The sequence below is a fragment of the Nelusetta ayraudi genome, unplaced genomic scaffold, assembly GCF_046127955.1.
Source record: "Nelusetta ayraudi isolate G7.1 ecotype Tasmania unplaced genomic scaffold, CSIRO-AGI_Nayr_v1 ptg000060l, whole genome shotgun sequence".
Classification (NCBI taxonomy): domain Eukaryota; kingdom Metazoa; phylum Chordata; class Actinopteri; order Tetraodontiformes; family Monacanthidae; genus Nelusetta; species Nelusetta ayraudi.
In genome coordinates, this window is record NW_027466110.1 from 1202454 (window position 1) to 1219219 (window position 16766).

The window sequence follows — 16766 nt, forward strand, 5'->3', positions numbered from 1 at the left end:
TTCAAGGAGGAAGCACCATATTTTCTCACAAAATATGTGACAGTTCGCCTCATCAGTCAGTGCAAAACTAAATAGAACAAAAATAGATCTGTGAATGCCGAAAAAAAAACAAAACACAAAGACAGAAAAAATGCTAACCGTACTTGCCCTCGACGATGAGCCAATATAAAAATGCTTTCACAGTCTTTGCATTTTGTCATGGAGATCATTGAGCCCCTCAAACTTCTTCCCAACTTATTTTACTTTGGAGCTCCGAACGTTTAACTCCACAATTCCACAGTTCACCGACCTTCGGAGAACTTGCCCTGCGCGCGCTTCGTTCCGCTTTTTCTTTTGTTTAGGCTGTGGGAGTCATTTCAAGGGTGTCGGCGTGAACGTGTTCTCTCCAGTTGTACGGTAGATTTTCCCTCCCCGCTTCCCCTGAATGCAGCTCCTCCATTATCTTCAGTATCACATTAACAAGCTGTCCATTCATTGAATACGAAACAGGCCTCATTATTCCTGGCCAGCTTGCGTGCGTGTGTGTGTGCGTGCGTGCGTGTGTCTGTGTGTGTGTATGCGTGCGTGCGTGCGTGCGTGCGTGGGTAAGTGGAAAAGTCAGATAATACGTATTAATTACAGGCTCTATCTGAAGTGCTAATGAATGTTGTGGTTAGCAGCAGTTTAAATGAGCTAATGACACGGCAACTCATTTACGCACGCTCACACACACACTAGTGCACAAAACCGGAGTTTCTGTGATAAAAATCTCCTTCCCTCGCGGGTGAATGTCAGAGTTTATTCTTTTGACGCTCCTTATCGACACACATTGTCTCTCAGTAAGTCGAGGCAGCGAATGCAGCCTCTGCGTCCTGACCGGGTTCCCGATAAGCGTCGCCTTGGTTCTTCCGACTGTGCCCGGCGGCTCGGCTCTCCTAACGCACTTGTGGACGCTGCATTTTTAAATACACGTAAACATTTCTGGCGACCCATCTGTCTCGAAGTCTGTACAATTCTAATCGGAGGCCGAAGAGTGCAGAGCAAGTGCCCCCCCCCGACGGAGGAGTTTCTGTCGTTCATCTCCGAGCTCTGATCTCCATGTGTGAAGTCATCCCAGTTTGTCCGTCTGTCCGCCCGTCCAGGTTCTGGTCCACGCCATCACCGAGCATGTGGAGGACGCCGGGGTGCACTCCGGGGACGCCACTCTCATGCTGCCAACCCAGACTATCAGCCAGGGGGCGCTAGAGAAGGTCGGTTGCTGGCAGTCATGTCCGAGTTGCTGCTCCGTCGCCAATAGAACACCTCCCATCACCCTTGTCGAAGATGAATTGCGTGTCTGCTAATAACAACTTCCTGTGTCTTTTGATGCGTTATGCATGTTCTGTCCATCTCTTCCCCCCCCCCTCCCTCTCCACCCTCAACCTCAAGGTCAAGATTGCCACCAGAAAAATCGCGCAAGCTTTTGAAATCTCGGGACCCTTTAACACTCAGTTTCTGGTTAAGGGCAATGATGTCATGGTAGGTAATATTTCCTCGTGACGCGGCTGAATACCAGACGGCCGGTTTCATGCTTGGCTGCGCTAAATTCTCTTTTAAACTCGGTTTAAAATTGTTTAATGTTTGGAAATGATCAGAAGATGTTTGACGGGCCTTGCGCTCACTGCTGCTGTGATATTCATGGTTTAACGTGCAGGAGATGATGCGGCCATGTCATGCAAATGCTCTTCGCCGTGTGCATTACTGACTTGTTGTATTTTTCTTTTCTTGCTCTTCCTTGTTTTTGTTGCCCCTCCAGGTGATCGAGTGCAACCTGCGAGCGTCGCGTTCCTTCCCCTTTGTGTCGAAAACGATCGGCGTGGACTTCATCAACGTGGCGACCAAAGTGATGGTGGGGGAGCCGCTGGACGAGACCAACCTGCCCTCGCTGGAGAAACCCATCATTCCCATCGACTTTGTCGGCATCAAGGTGAGAATCATCAGCCAGGAACAGAGTTCTGTCATTGTCAGGCACCGCGTCGCTAAGTAGAAATTGTGCAAGTAGCATCATTTTAATCAAATCTACCTCACTTTTGAGTCGGATATTGTTTGATTATAATTTTACAAGTTATGATGATTAACGTTCCTATGTTTCACTTAAATCATAGTATGTTGTCGTTTTTTTTTTTCTTCCAATTTTTAAATAATATCGTCTGCATCATAGTGTATCTTATTGTCGTACCAACTCGTTTCATTCATAATTCCTATTAGAATAGAATAGAATAGAATAGCCTTTATTGTCATCGCACCACATGTACAGTAGCTGCAGAAAAACTGCTGTTCTGAGCTACATTACACCATATTTTCCAAGCAAAGGCAGCGAGTGCTTTGCCACTCGGGAGGTCGGGAGGTCGGGAGTAACAGAGTTGATACATCACCACCTGTTTTTCTTCTTCTTCTACTACTTCTTTTTTACCCCCCTTAAAACTCATTCCTCCCTCAAATTGCAACAGAGTCGTCGTAATAACGGCAGCGGTTGAGAGCCTATCACGCAGCGCTAATCCCCCCCCCTCCCCCGACTCTCACCCAACCGCCTAAAGTTCTAAATTTTCCATCCTGCACGGCGCCGAGGGATATCAATCAGAGCTGCCGTTCCTCCAAGCGCCGGACACGGAGACTTCCCTGTGTCACCTGCGTTCCGGGCGTGGAGCCGCGGTGAAACGGCCACGGCGAGACGTGACGGCGGCTGAATGGAGAAGTTCAAGTGTCGGGCACGCCGAGGCTGCCGGCTGGTTCGATCAGAGCTCCTTCTGTGGACACATTGTCGAGTGTGAAATTACTCTCCGTCATCTCAGCCGCCGTCCTCTCCGTCCGCTTTGTGTCACTTACAAGGTGCAAGTCATCGCCCACCAAAGCGGCCGCCGCCATTCATCGTCCCTCGCCCTCCTCTATGTCTCTCTCTCTCTCTCTCTCTCTTTGCTCCACGTCTCCTTTCGCTAACAAGTCCCCCTTGTGTCGTTTGTGTCTCCATTTTTAAAAACTCCCGGGAACAACGTCGACGTTGGATTTATGAGGAAGAGGATGTGCAGCCCGGGAGGAGCTCGAATTGCAAACAAATTTGAAATGTTTTGGCTTCAATTGTGCAATGTGTGAACAACCAAGCATCAAACGTCCAATTTTTTTTTAACACTCTATTTGAAATGGCCATTACGGTGGCTGTCCTAGTTGTGAACTCAGTGTTGGGCTTGGAACAAGAACTTGCAGTAACTCATCTCGTCTCCTCGGAGAATAGTAGCACCAGAAATATTCTGATTCATCTCTGCAGATGAGCCTTGTTGGCACATCTGTACCATTTTTGAAAAAAAATGACGTTCTAAGTCTCTTGAACGTTTCGCTGTGATGCCGACCGTCTATTAGCGAAGAAAAAAAAAGACGGTGCTCCTCCTAATTAAAAACGTGCAAACGCGGCTCTTTGCTTCCTGCCGAGCGGGACTCGCTCCCTCCCTCGACAAGAACAAACGGCGAGCGGCAACAATGCGGCCGTGCGAAATGTTAGTTTGTTCATTTCTCTTCTTTCCTTCCGCTGGAGCTCAGCTGGCGGCCCGAGATAACATTGTTTGCGTCGCGGAGCTCCGCCACTTTACCGGCTCTCAGTCGTGGGCGGTTGGTGTGTGTGTGATTGGGTGGGTGTGGCGAGGTGCGTGTGTGTGTCTGTGTTGTAGGAGTTCTGCGGTTTGCCGAACTCGTGTTTCTGTGTGACAGTCGCAAATGTTCCGTCTCAGACGTGCGCGTCGGGAGCGGAGGACACGGAGGTTTTCAAGATGTCGTGTTTTTTCATCCGCGCTGGATTTTTGTGACATTGTCGACCTTTCCTCCCTTTATATTGCTATTTTTTTTTTTTTTTTTTTTTTTTTAGCAAAACCGACTCATTAGAAGTGTATATAGTCCATCCTTTCAGACTCTGGGACCCACCTGTGTCACTTTGTACCTTTTCATTCATGGCACAACCTTCCCCTTCCACCTCTGTGCGTCTTCCCCTCCGTGCGCTTCTTGCTGGCTGCCCGGCCTTTATATCTCCGTGCACTCCTTCGTCTTTCTCAGACTCTTTGAACAAGGACCTCGATAAGCGACGCTGCCCCCCCCCCCCCCCCCCCCCCCAACCTTCTGTAGTCCCTTCCCGCCATCCCTCCCTGCATTAGTATGCCAACATTATATTTGCCTGATTAGATAGCCCAATTCAAGGATGAATCCCCCCTAGTGGCCCGACTGCGTGTGTGTGTGAACACATGAACCACATAAAGCCTCAGCTTTCCTCTCTGTCTCTCTTTTTCCCTCTTATCAAGGTAACGAGGTTCCACCTGCTTTTGGAGAAATAGAAATTGCTTCCCATGATGCACCCTGCCGTTTTTTTGTTTTTTTTTAATGAAATAACCAGTAGCTGTTGTCTTTTGTTCTTGTTTCACAGTTTTCAATCAGTCTTTTATTCCCTCCCGCACTCACTCCAGCCTCTTTTTCCATTTGCCTCTTTTTTGTTTCATTTTTAATGCCTTCAAGTCAGAAGTTTAATGTTTTTTGGGTTATTTCTCTCGTAAGACTTTTAGACCATTTATTTCCTCTTTCTCTTTTATAAATAAGTGTAAATAAAAACACGTTTTACATTCTCAGTGGGTTTTATTTGTCAAACAGGTGCATCTTTCTTCCCCCCATCCCCCGTTTTTCTGTCTGCTTATATTTCATTTGCCTGAGGCTTCGTTCTCTGGTTGTCGTTTTTTTTTTTAAGTTATTTTTTTCATCGTAAACTGTTTTCTTACCTCACGGTGGCAGCACTGCTATAAAATGACTCTTTATTTGATCGATCCATTTATAAGGATGTTTTTCGCTTCTCACTACTCCTCACTAATTCCTTTCTGTCACAACCTGACGGGTCTTTTGGATGCCAGCAAATCGTCCCTGTCGTGGTCGTCATGCACCATCTGCTGCATTCATTCAACCTGATGCGAGTGATCAAGACGCAGTGACTCTTGGCGGCCGGTTTGCAGCTGGACATCGTTTTCGCAGTGATGCGGTGGTTGCGTCCAAGCAGGTGGCATCAAATCACACCTCTGCGTTTCTGTTTTTCACCAGGCTCCAATGTTCTCCTGGCCCCGGCTGAGGGACGCAGACCCAGTGCTTCGCTGTGAGATGGCCTCTACTGGAGAGGTAAGCCCGCAGAAAACATATTGTAATGTACTTTTTTCCACCCTGCCATCTGATTTAAACGTACAGTTGCACGTTTCAAGCGTGTGTCTGTGTCTGTGCTTTCTTGAAGGTGGCTTGTTTTGGACCAAACATTTACACAGCCTTCCTGAAGGCCATGCTCTCCACAGGCTTCAAGCTACCGCAGAAGGGCATCCTGATCGGGATTCAGGTAGAAGTACAGCCATCTGGAATTCCACGTGCCTCCTGTTTCCCTCCTGTTTCCTTCCGCTGCGTCCTGCTCCTTAGGAACAGATGGCTTAAATCTTTAAGGCCCATCGGCTTCATGCCACGCCAAAACGATGGACCCCCTGATGTTTCACACACGTTCCCACCTTGATTCTTACGACTCTCAGTAAAAAAGAGCGACTCAAAGGTCCGCAGCTCTACAAATGGTCCAGAGTGGCTGATACGCCTTGGTTTGTGTGATTGCGTTGGAAAAACCTGGTCCCGAGTCCAGTCACTCCTCTTATGAGTTGGAAAATGTTCGCATTAGTGTGATAATTTCCTCAAAATGTCTCCTTAAAGGGGAAATTACAACCTCATGAAGGTGAAAGCTACTCGCATAAAATGAAAAATTGCGGGGGGCGGGGGGAATATTAACGAGAGCGAAGTGTTAAAAGTCTCTGATGGGGTAAAGAAATACTTAGAAATATTTTTCTTGGCCATAGACGCAGCAGAATTTACTCCAAACCAGTCTAGAAGTTCTCTGACAAAATCAACTGCCAGATAAGCAGGAGATGTGAACTGATGGGAAGGTCAGCCCACAGGGTAAACATTAAAACAGAATAGATAATATGGTCGCAGGTCACGCATATTCCGATGTCATGGGTTTTGTTTTGTTTCGTTTTTTTCTTTCTTTTTATTGAGACTTTTTCTGAGCTGAAATGTTTGAACAGACGGTGGAGGGTTTTTTCCCCCCCACTTAAAATGCATCTAGATTTTTTCTTGGGAAGGTGGAAAAATATTCAGCCTGAGCTATAACACACGCACACACACACACACACACACACACACACGCACACACACTCAGCGGTTGTCACGCTGAATGCACAAACTGTCACAACTCAGTCAGACCAAAGTTGAGGAAGAAGCATCATCATGTAAACGGCCCAGACCCACATCAAAAGCATTCTTGCGAGACATATATGTATCTGTCACCGCTAATGACTACGTATGCCTGCGGAAATACATCAATACAGTCATGGGTATGACTATAAATGTGTCCCCTGTAATTGTCACCACATGTAAAGTATTTCCATCCAGCAGAAGCTCTTTACCGTTAATTGCCGGCGTGCCGGAGGCGCCCTGATTTAACGCTCTCAATAATGATTTGAAAAAAGGGGGGAATTTTAAAGCAAACACTCTGCTCCCCTCCCATTATCCCAGCATTCGTTCCGACCCAATTTCCTCGCCACGGCCCACCAGCTGAAAGAGGAAGGATTCAAGGTGAGAGTCTGACGACGATGGAGCCCACACAGCAGACGTACTGTATTTCCTTCTTCCCTCCTCTAATACAATGTATCTGCTCTCCTGTTTCTTCCCCCGGCTCGGCGGCGAAGCTCTATGCCACCGAAGCCACGTCTGCCTGGCTGTGTGCCAACGATGTGCCCGCCACGCCGGTTGCTTGGCCCTCTCAGAAGGAAGGAGACACCAGTTTGCCCAGTATTAAGAGGTTGGGAAAGTGTTCCTTACAGAGCCGATTGTGTGTTTAAGGTCTGACTGAGCTATAGCTGCTCAGCCAGTGATTCTCAGACATGCTCGTGGTTTTCTTTGGCGAGGCTCAGCTTCCACACAAATTGACCTCTCATTAGAATCAAAATAGGGGGGGGGGGGCTTATCAATATCTCATCGGATACGGCCTGAAGATCTGAGGGCACGGCCCTCTCATTATCTTGGTAATGTTCCAACAAGATCAAAGAAGATATATCAGACTCAGAAGTCTGGAGTCATTGTTGTAGCCTCAGAATTGAGGCTGAGACAGGGAAAATGAGGACTGTCTTATGTCAAAGAGATGCCAAATGAAGTTTCCACAAAAAAAAAAGCAGCCGAAATATTAGAGTTTTCCACTGGCTGGTAAAAATCACACCCTTCTTAGACATCATTATATTTTGATTACTTGTCAAGCTGACTGCCTTTCTCCCTTTTGCTCTTGAAAGAAATAACTTGGTTTTGATGCCAGTCACGCCCCCCCCCCCGGCCTCCTTTCTTTTAAACATTGCAGCGTCATTCCATAATTCTTGCAGTGCAAGTGTAGCTTTTTTTTTTTTAGGTAATGATTCCACAAACAAGTTATGATTGCGGTGCAATGAAACCATCTGGACCATATGTTTGTAAATGAGCTGGCAAAGGAGAGGATGTAAAAGGAATTTGGTAGGACTCGACACATGCGCGGCTGTCTGGTATCGAATGCACAAGGTAATTTTGAGGCCAACTCTTTAAATGTTACATTCATTTAAAAAACAAATCTTTTTGAAGTCAGCCTAGCATGGGTTTCTCTGTGAAAGCCCGGAATATTAGGAAGAAAAAACCCAGACAGGGCGTCTTTCTGCAGAGCGAGAAAACTCAGAACTCTGTCAATAATGATTCTTTGAGGTTTTACACAATTTATTTTTTTAAAGCCCCCATTTAAAAAAAAATTCTCAACAGCAAAAAGTCTCATAAAATAGCTTGTAGAAGTTCAGTGCATTCTATTTGACTTTTTCAGAACATTTAAATCTTATATGTCTTATTGAATGAGACTCTTTTAAAACAAATATTGTGCTTTAAAATCATGAATACTTATCTAAAAGTTATGACTTCAAACAGCATTTCTTCAACATTTCTGTCCTCTGTATTTCTAGACTGATCGGCAAGGGTCACATAGACCTGGTGGTCAACCTGCCCAACAACAACACTCGCCACCTGAAGGACAATTTTGCCATTCGCAGAATGGCTGTGGATTACGGCGTTCCCCTCCTCACCAATTACCAGGTCAGTGAAGATCAATGTGGAACTTTTTTCTCAGTATGGCACCAAACCTTTCATGTTGGTCAATTCTTGGAATTGCAATGCCTTGTTTTGTCGCGCTGCGTTGAAATTAAACAGGCCGTAAATGTCTTGTGCTCCAGGTGGTAAAGTTGTTTGCAGAAGCTGTTCGTCATGCCGGCGAGCTCGACACCTCCAGCCTCTTCCACTACCGGCAGAAAGACGACCAGCAGAGACAGGCCAGCCAGAAGAGCTAATGTTTTCTCCCGAAAACTGCGACACCAGAAGAGAAGTTAACAGCTTACCAAAGGCGGTTATTGGGAATTTTTTACATATTACATAATAGAGCGGACTGTGTGGGGGATACCACCAGCAGCTTCAGCTGATCTCCACCACATGAACGGAAAGTTTTCAAGCGCTGCAGACAATCTCCTGCATATGCCTGGACCCGCTCAGAGTATCACTTTACGGCTGCCGCACCTCTTTGGCAAATCTGGCCTTAAACTGTGGACAGACTGGCTGCCGCAGCTGCCACCTCCTGGGTGCAAAGTGGCACCGGCGGGTTATCTTTCCAGCTCCTTAATTGGAGAGTAAATTTTACCGGTGGCTTCTCCGCTAATCTTTAAAGCTTTGAAGAAAGACAAGGTATTTACTGAGATTTCCAGTCAAGATGGTGTCTGTCATCAGTGGTTTCTTTTTCTCTGTTTTTCCAGGCTTTTGCTTTGCACTCTGTTCAGAAAATAATAATAAAAAAAAAAAACAAGTAAAAGCTTTTGTTTTCAATCTAATAATGTGCATAATAAATGCAATAATATACGATTAAAATACGCGACTATTTAGTTTTTTATCGATGTAAAAACATTTTCCATACTATTTATCAAACAAAGTTTCCCTCTTGTCTATTTTTGTCTGAAATAAAACAATTAACTCGTCATAACTGATGAAGACTATGTGACGAGCCTCTACGTAAAAACATTTTTCAAATTGGAAAAATACTGTACGTAAGTGTGAAATGGTGGTATTTCTGATAGCAATTGATATAATAGGAACATGAACATTCAAAAAGTGCTAATAAAAAAATCAGATGCCATGAAGAAAATTTGCCCTTGTCTTTTTTTGTCCACAGCGCACAACACAATGTTCTAAGAAAATTATTCCAGACAAGAAATAGTTTTTTAACATGAAGATGAGTTGTGAGAAATTCAGGAATTTGTTCTGTTATTAAGATGCTGCCCAGAAACTCCACCAAAGATGCACTTAGTCTGCATGCGGAGGACTGCAGAGTGAGCTAGTGATATGAAGTAAATAGAGCACTGAAAAATAAATGACTACAACTATGAGCACACCTGCTTTTTTTATGCAAAGCATGTAGTCTTAAACAGATTTGTTTTGCAGCTGCAAGACCAATGTCATGAACCTTATTTACCTTTTTTTGTCACGTATAAGCCTGTAACTAATGGAGATTAAGAGCCAGGTTATTTTTATCATAATGGGATTTTTCAAAATGTCTTCTGTTTTGTCTTTATTGTCACACTGACTACTGTAAACATTGGTCCTTCATAACTTGATCCATCCAAATAAAGTTAACATTTTATTTAAAGGTGAAAAATAACATTAATAAACAAACTCCTCCCTCCTCGGCCTTTGACCTCTGCTGCTAACTTATCTTTTAAGTTGAGTCACAAATGTATTTTGCTATGGCACCGTTTGATTCAGCAAAACACATTTAGTATAGGTTATAATCAAAGGGAGCTGACGGTTTGAAGGTCTGTCTGTCTGTCTGTCTGTCTGTCTGTCATATTGTGTTGCGCGACAGGTTATACAAGACCTGGGCAAATTGTGGCCCACCACGGGCCACATCCAACGTGCAGGCTGTTTAAAACATTTATGGCGTGCATGCAACTATGTTGCTTTTATTTTGAAAAGCGTTTCGTTCGTCTTTACATCCGTATGGACACGTGTGTGTGTGTGTGTGTGTGTGTGTGTGTGTGTGTGTGTGTGTGTGTGTGTGTGTGTGTGTGTGTGTGTGTGTGTAGTGAAAGGTGAACAGCGAAGAGTGACGCTTGCAGGTTATGGTAATATGTCACCAGCTCACGCCAAGTGAAGAAAGGTTGCTAACGAGTGCCGTGTTTTCAACAAGACGAGTACTTCTCTTAATCAAAGGCAAAGCTGTTTGCTTAATTTGTGGCACACAGGTGGCTGAGTCTAATGCGTCGCCAACAAAACTGCAAGCCCAACTTTCTCACCAAATCGCCCCCCCCCCAAAAAAAGTTTTCTGATAGAGAGTTCATCAAGGAGAGCTTATTAGACTCGGTTGCACTCATGTGTCCCGAGAAAGAGGGAGCATTCAAGAGCGTGCCGTGAACGACGTGTTGCGGCGAGGCGGGTCGAGGACATCCCTGGAAACTCGGGAGCTTCAGCTGAAGAACATGACTGCCGACTTTGACTGTTTTTCTTTGGCTTTGGTTGTGCGAGCTGCCACCTACGTGACACCGCCTAGCTACTCATCTTCTTTTGGTGGGATAGCTGCAGACTTTCACACCACGGAGGAGCTAGCAGAAATGCAGTCAATGACAGGGACAACCACTGGGAGCGACTTGTTCACAGAGGTAAATACACGTTTAGACAAGTTGACAACAACAATTTCACATTATATTTATATAGAGATATATTCATATATGTGTATGTATGTATGCATGTACTATATGTATGTTTCTATGTACTGTATGTGTGTATGTGTGTATGTGTTATCGGTGCAGTCCTCAATTAATTGCTCACCCTTGTTTTATACCCTGCTTTTAATTGGGTGAGTTGTCAGAAATGTAGGTATGCACGACTCCCCACATCCATGACAGCTCCAATATGAATTCAACCTTTGTTTAAAAAAAAAAAAATCCTTCTTTCCTGCATTTCTTGAGTTATGTCTTAGAGACACAGGACCTCAAAGTCTGCAGAAGCAAAGCCTCAAATCCGGTTAAATTGAGCTAATTCTACCTCAGCAGGCGAAGGCCGCCGGCATCACGCTGCAGACACAGTAACCAGGCAACAGGGCTGCCTGTTGTGTTCCCTAACAGTGGATAACTCCCAGGTACACTCTGGTGTCTTGCACAGTATGGCTGCAAATCCCACTTTGATTAAAGTGTACTGTTGATAAATTTAACCTCGTGTCTGTTTTTTTTTTGAAAACCCGATGCTCTCTTCTAGGCGAGCCCGTCTGTGAATCCTCTCGGGGTGCGCGGGGGTCTTAGATCGAGAGTGAGACGACGCTGTGCAAGGAGGAAGTAAGACGCAGGCAGATCTCCAGGTAAGATTAGAGGTTACACTCTTGAAGAACTGTGCCACGTTGATCTCTGATTGTTGCCTTCTGAATGGGGCCGATTGCAACGTGAATATGTGAGAGCTGCAATATGCGCATGAACTGGATTTTGTCAGACTCGATTCTGGCTTTCTTCACATGTAGGTAATAAGTCAGATATGAATCTTTCAGCTGCTGCTGCGTCAGTAGCCTCAGCTGACTGGAATTCCCTGGGATTGTCCAGCGGTAACTACTTGTTCATTATAGAATTACACTTATTAATCACTCCATCTTTGGTCTGAATCAGCCAGTGGGCCAATTTGTATCAGTAAGTTGCCATTTACTGGTGAGTACTGCAAAACCATGCATAAAGATTGCATCAGACTTTTCCTTCACAAGGTACCCATCTCACATAAAGGAAAACAAAAGTTTCCGTCACTGTCAAATATCAACTGAGTATTCTGGATTTTGCCATCACTCCAAATTCTAAATAAGTAGTTGTTTTCAGTTCCAGGCCTCCCGGGGAGGCCTGCTGAGTTGCTGAGTAGTACCAGGCCATCTGCTGATCGTTACTATGAGACGAGTTTAAACGCTTCCCGTCAATAAATGGAGCTGCAGTTGACTTGAAAATCATCTTCTCATTTACATGAAGCCTTTTCCATCCCACTGCTTTGTTTTTGACTGATTTTGAGCAAAACGCCAGAAACTTCCAATTCACTGATTTACATAATTTATCTACATGAACCTTAAAGATTAAACTTGGCTTGATTAGCCGATGAATCATCGGTTGCACTCATGGCTCCCGATGGTGTTTCGATGCATCGCAGACGGCGGAGCGGCGGCGTCTTCCACACGAGAACGCCGTTATTCAGCGTGAGACGAGCGATGAGACGAGCTGCGTGCGTCACTTCAGTTTTGCGTGTGACTTTGCAGATAATTTATTTTTTTTTGACTGAAAGAATTACGTCTGTCTGTTTGTGGTTATTGTTAACTTCATTACATATTTAGACTGAGAAAAAAGAGGTCGGTGCTTCCTGGCAGAGCTCGCAGTAATTGCGATCAGCCGCTTGTGACGGAAACCAGAGCGCGAGGGCTCGTGGAGCAGTAATGGAAAACTGCAGTTAATCACAGCCATAACCAAGTGCACAATGTAAACACCAATCGTCGCAAATAAAGTAATAATAATAAAAAAAGGACGAGTGCGCACAGTTAAATCAAACAGAATAATTGACACTGGCAAGACTTTGTTCTTTTATTTTTCCAAGAGACGAACGAGGCCACGAAGTCTGAGCGGCCAGAATGTGTCCAGAAACCCTGAATAATGCACCGTTTGACTATTACCGTCCTTTCATTTTCCTTTCCTGGCATGAAAAGAAAGCCTGCATGTTCTGCATTGGAAGATTTAAAAAAAGATAAAAAAAAAAACATACATGGCTAATTGACATGGGTTTTTCCCCATGCTGCGCTAAATAAATAACTCATGGAGACGGAGAGCCAGCAGGCCTTCCACGTCCTCACGGTGTGTGGAAATTGTTGAGGCCAACACCGTGTGCGCCCTCGCTGTCTGCTGGGATTGTGGGAAGCTGCAGTCAGTTTTCCACTCATTTTTTTGATTTATTAATTTTTTTACATCCTTATCCTGCTTTAGTTTGCGGTTAATATTTGGACGGCACGACGCCCTTCTGTCATTTTCCATTAGATGTGGAATTAATTGTCTTCCATGCTATCTGCCATCCATCCATCCATCCATCCATCCATCTATTTATCTATTATATATCACCGTCTAACCTATGCATGCTCGTGGGCAGCTCCCAGGGTTGACATGTCGAGGAAAAAAAAACAACGACCGCACTCGCACTCGCACTCGCACTCGCACTCACTTTTACACCCATGGGCAAGAGAGACTCCCCGACTTACTTGTCTTGCATGAAGAGCCACGGCGACGTGGCACAGCATGAAAAATACACGTTGGCTTATCCCCGTGTTCATGCTACGACTGCTGCTGATGCTCAGGCAGCCATTGTTTCGCATTCAATGTTATTCATTCATTCATTCATTCATGCATTCATCCATTGTGAGTTATTGTTATTCTCCGAATACGCTTAATGCAGAGCTGCAAACTCTCACCTTACTGCGCTGGTGTAAGCCTGTTCTCTGCGATTATTTACAGCCTGTCGCAGCCAGGTATGTATATGGTCAGCTTTGTTATCAAATTCAAGCATCAAAAAAAAAAAAAAAAAAGACTAAGTGAAGTTTAAAAATAGGAAACCTGGAGCCAGCCCCTGTATCCGGATTATCTACAAAATAGATTTTTCTTTTTTTTTTTTTTGCGTTCACGGTCCATGCACCATCCTTCAACTTCGTTTAATTGGGGAAGTTTAAAACAACAACAAACAAACAAGGGTTGGGCAGGTGGCAAATAATGGAGAGAATGTTCTCTCAGACATCTCAGTGTTCCAATGTGTTGTAATGCATTGTTGAAGTTATTGGCAAGAAGTTAACATTTTATAATACAAAAAAAAAACAAGTTTCCAGGAAGTCTTAAGGTAAAAGTTTTGTCACTGCTATACAGGGCACCTTTCACGTTTTCTTGTTTTTTTTGATCTTGTGTAATCAGGCCCTTTACCAGGAGTTGGCTCGTCTCAAATGGTAGCGGAATCTTTTGTGTCCTTAGTGCACGTTGAGCTCCACATTCTAATTACTTTCTTCCTGAATCACATCAAATCCCCCAATGAGCTTTCCCTGTGAGCCCACTAGAATTGCCTTCTGATTTACTTCCTTGTTAACGCGCAATTAAGATCACTTTGTGGGGAAAAATAGTGCTGATGTAGTATTGTCCTTTTGTTCCGCCATGTGCACCTTCCAGGTTTTTCAAAGTAAGACTATGAAAGGGGAGTGTTTTTTATTTTTTCTTTCTTTTAGACGGCATCGCAGGCACTCATACCTGCAAAACTTCCAATCACAGCTCTTTATATGTGGAGAGACGAGCAATTACCTGTTGCAATGGATTGTTGTGGTCCTCCCACATTTCCCTCCACTCCTGCACCTTGAATTAACCGTCAAGAATCTCTGCGTGTGTGATTAAATCGGTATGAACCCTCCAAACATCTCTTCAAACAGCAGCGGGTTTAGAAAGAAAGTGCTTCTTCCCCCTTTGTGTTCAAAAATCAATAGATTGAAGACATGAAGCAGGATATCATACCGGTGGAAGGCCTTCTTCTGGTGTAGGATGACACTCTTTTCAACCATTTTGTAATTCTGATAAAAATAACAAGTTTGACTGCTTGCTGACTCGTTCATAAAATCACTTACCATACCGCCGACGAGCATTTTCAAACACGTGTTTTGGAGTTTCCTCTGTACTACGGTTCTCTTGACTTTTTCACCTGCAGTGAAAAATGTCTCATCCTCTATTTTGCTGGCGGCAGGTTAAGGGGGAACGGTTTGTTGCTCAAGTGCAAAGAAAACGGCAAACTGAGGATGAGAGGCTGGCTGCGAAAAAAGGCTTATTTTGCAGTGAGGGAATCTCGCTCGTTGTATTGTAAGACACTCAGGACCGGCTCTGAGCCACAGCATGGGGACCGACAGAAAGCCTGTCATGAAGTTGATAGATGAAGTTGGCTTATTAGGCTAATCAAAACCTTTTTACGCCACGCTAGGACTTTGTGGGATTTTTTTTTTTTTTAACCCCTGCTGTGGATTTTCGGCCCCTGGATGGGGCTCCGCACAGCGAGGGACTTTAAATGTTGGACTTAAAGACAAGCTGTCGTGAATAGAGACCCGGCGTTCTCTTCAGCTAATTAGAGATGTGTAGGAACAATGGCTCCACTCTGCTTATATAATCAGACGGGCGGCCTCAGAGAGACAGAGAGACTTAGAGAGAGAGAGAGAGAGAGAGAGAGCGAGAGCGAGCGAGAGAGAGAGAGAGAGAGAGAGCAGTGTGGAGATGGTGGAGGGAGAGAACGTGGAACTTTATCAGATGTGGAGCAGATGTAGAAGTCCGGCTCAAATTCCATAATTAATAACATCAACAATGTAAAAACCAGTCGAGGCGGCCGGGCAGATGGCACGTTGGGAGATAAGCCTCCGCCTGCGGGACGACTCGGCTTTAAAAGAGATTGATTTGGTTTGGTTGTGTGTGTGTTCGCAGGACGACTGTTGCACCGGAGAAAAGCTCAGTGAGCCAGTTCTTAATGTACATTGTGAGAGCGAAGCTGGATGAACTTTTTTTTCCTGTCTCTCTCTCTCTCTCTCTCTCTCTCTCTCTCTCTCTCTCTCTCTCTCCCTCCCTCCCAAAGATGAGACGAAGAGTGTAGGTCTCCCCAGCATGTTCACCACAACAACACAACATTAATCATTTAACGCCGGCGCCGTTGCATAACTGTGTTTCTTTAAGCTCATTAGGTATGAATCTGGGCTAAGTAAATATTTCACCATGGGCTACTGTTAAGTCTGATCCCTCGCCTGTGTGTGTGTGTGTGTGTGTGTGTGTGTGTGTGTGTGTGTGTGTGTGTGTGTGTGTGTGTGTGTGTGTGTGTGTGTGTGTGTGTGTGTTAAGCATATTAAAACTAGCCCTTTGCCTCTTTTTGGTGAGGCTCTTTCTTGCTTGGAAAAAAAAAATACTTCTGCTGTCTTTTGTAAGTTTTCCATTTCTTTGTGTTGCTGCATAGTCTAATTACTCTCAGCCAATTATAATATTGAATAAATATCCTTTATTCTTACATTTATTTTGAAACAAAGCATCAGTACAGTTAATAAAACATTCGAACATCTTACATTTAATGCTGCCCATAAAAGAGACACTTTATTGTCTTTGACGGATGCAAATAAGTGGATTGTCCAGGAATAAATATTTAGTTTGAAAGGTTAATATAGTAACCTTTACTCTAGTTGTTTAACAATAGACACTTTAGCTGCATGACTAATGGCCGCAAATGGACTTTGGGAAAAGTCAGGAATTAAAAGAACCTAATTAATTGAGGTCAGTAGCCGCCATGCTCTCGCCATTCAATTAGTAAATGGATTATATGCTTTGTAAAACTAATCGCTGAGTGACTTCATGGATGTTTGAATGCCAAAAAAGTGAATCCTTGGCTTTTTTACATGTAGTTCAATGATCGTTTTGGAACTCTATGTCACTCTATAATTTCAGGGAAGAATCCTAATTGCTAATGCTAATCGCTATATTGCTATACTACCTCCGTCTGAAACAAAGATTTTCCTGCACCTGAACATGCTGCTCTGTATAAATCAGCGAAAAGAGATTGTTTGAGATATATAACATGTTTTGCACTCAGCATACTGAACTTTGTCG

General features: G+C 44.3%; 1 protein-coding gene and 1 long non-coding RNA gene across 2 annotated transcripts in view; both read left to right on the forward strand.

The window, feature by feature from the left end:
- The window catches only part of cps1 (carbamoyl-phosphate synthase 1, mitochondrial), a 34955-nt gene extending 26066 nt beyond the window's left edge, over positions 1 to 8889 (forward strand). Inside the window, exons 30-38 of the mRNA XM_076040024.1 lie at positions 1122 to 1229; positions 1408 to 1497; positions 1775 to 1945; positions 5080 to 5154; positions 5264 to 5362; positions 6580 to 6639; positions 6753 to 6865; positions 8034 to 8163; positions 8301 to 8889. Coding sequence (XP_075896139.1) covers positions 1122 to 1229; positions 1408 to 1497; positions 1775 to 1945; positions 5080 to 5154; positions 5264 to 5362; positions 6580 to 6639; positions 6753 to 6865; positions 8034 to 8163; positions 8301 to 8414 — 960 coding nt within the window. The 3' untranslated portion in view covers positions 8415 to 8889. The remainder of the gene's footprint in view (positions 1 to 1121; positions 1230 to 1407; positions 1498 to 1774; positions 1946 to 5079; positions 5155 to 5263; positions 5363 to 6579; positions 6640 to 6752; positions 6866 to 8033; positions 8164 to 8300) is intronic.
- Positions 8890 to 10527: 1638 nt separating this feature from the next.
- Positions 10528 to 11465, forward strand: LOC142897436 (uncharacterized). The gene is made up of 3 exons (XR_012928455.1): positions 10528 to 10766; positions 11157 to 11245; positions 11362 to 11465. It is a non-coding gene; the product is annotated as an uncharacterized LOC142897436 (long non-coding RNA).
- The last annotated feature ends 5301 nt before the right edge of the window (positions 11466 to 16766 follow it).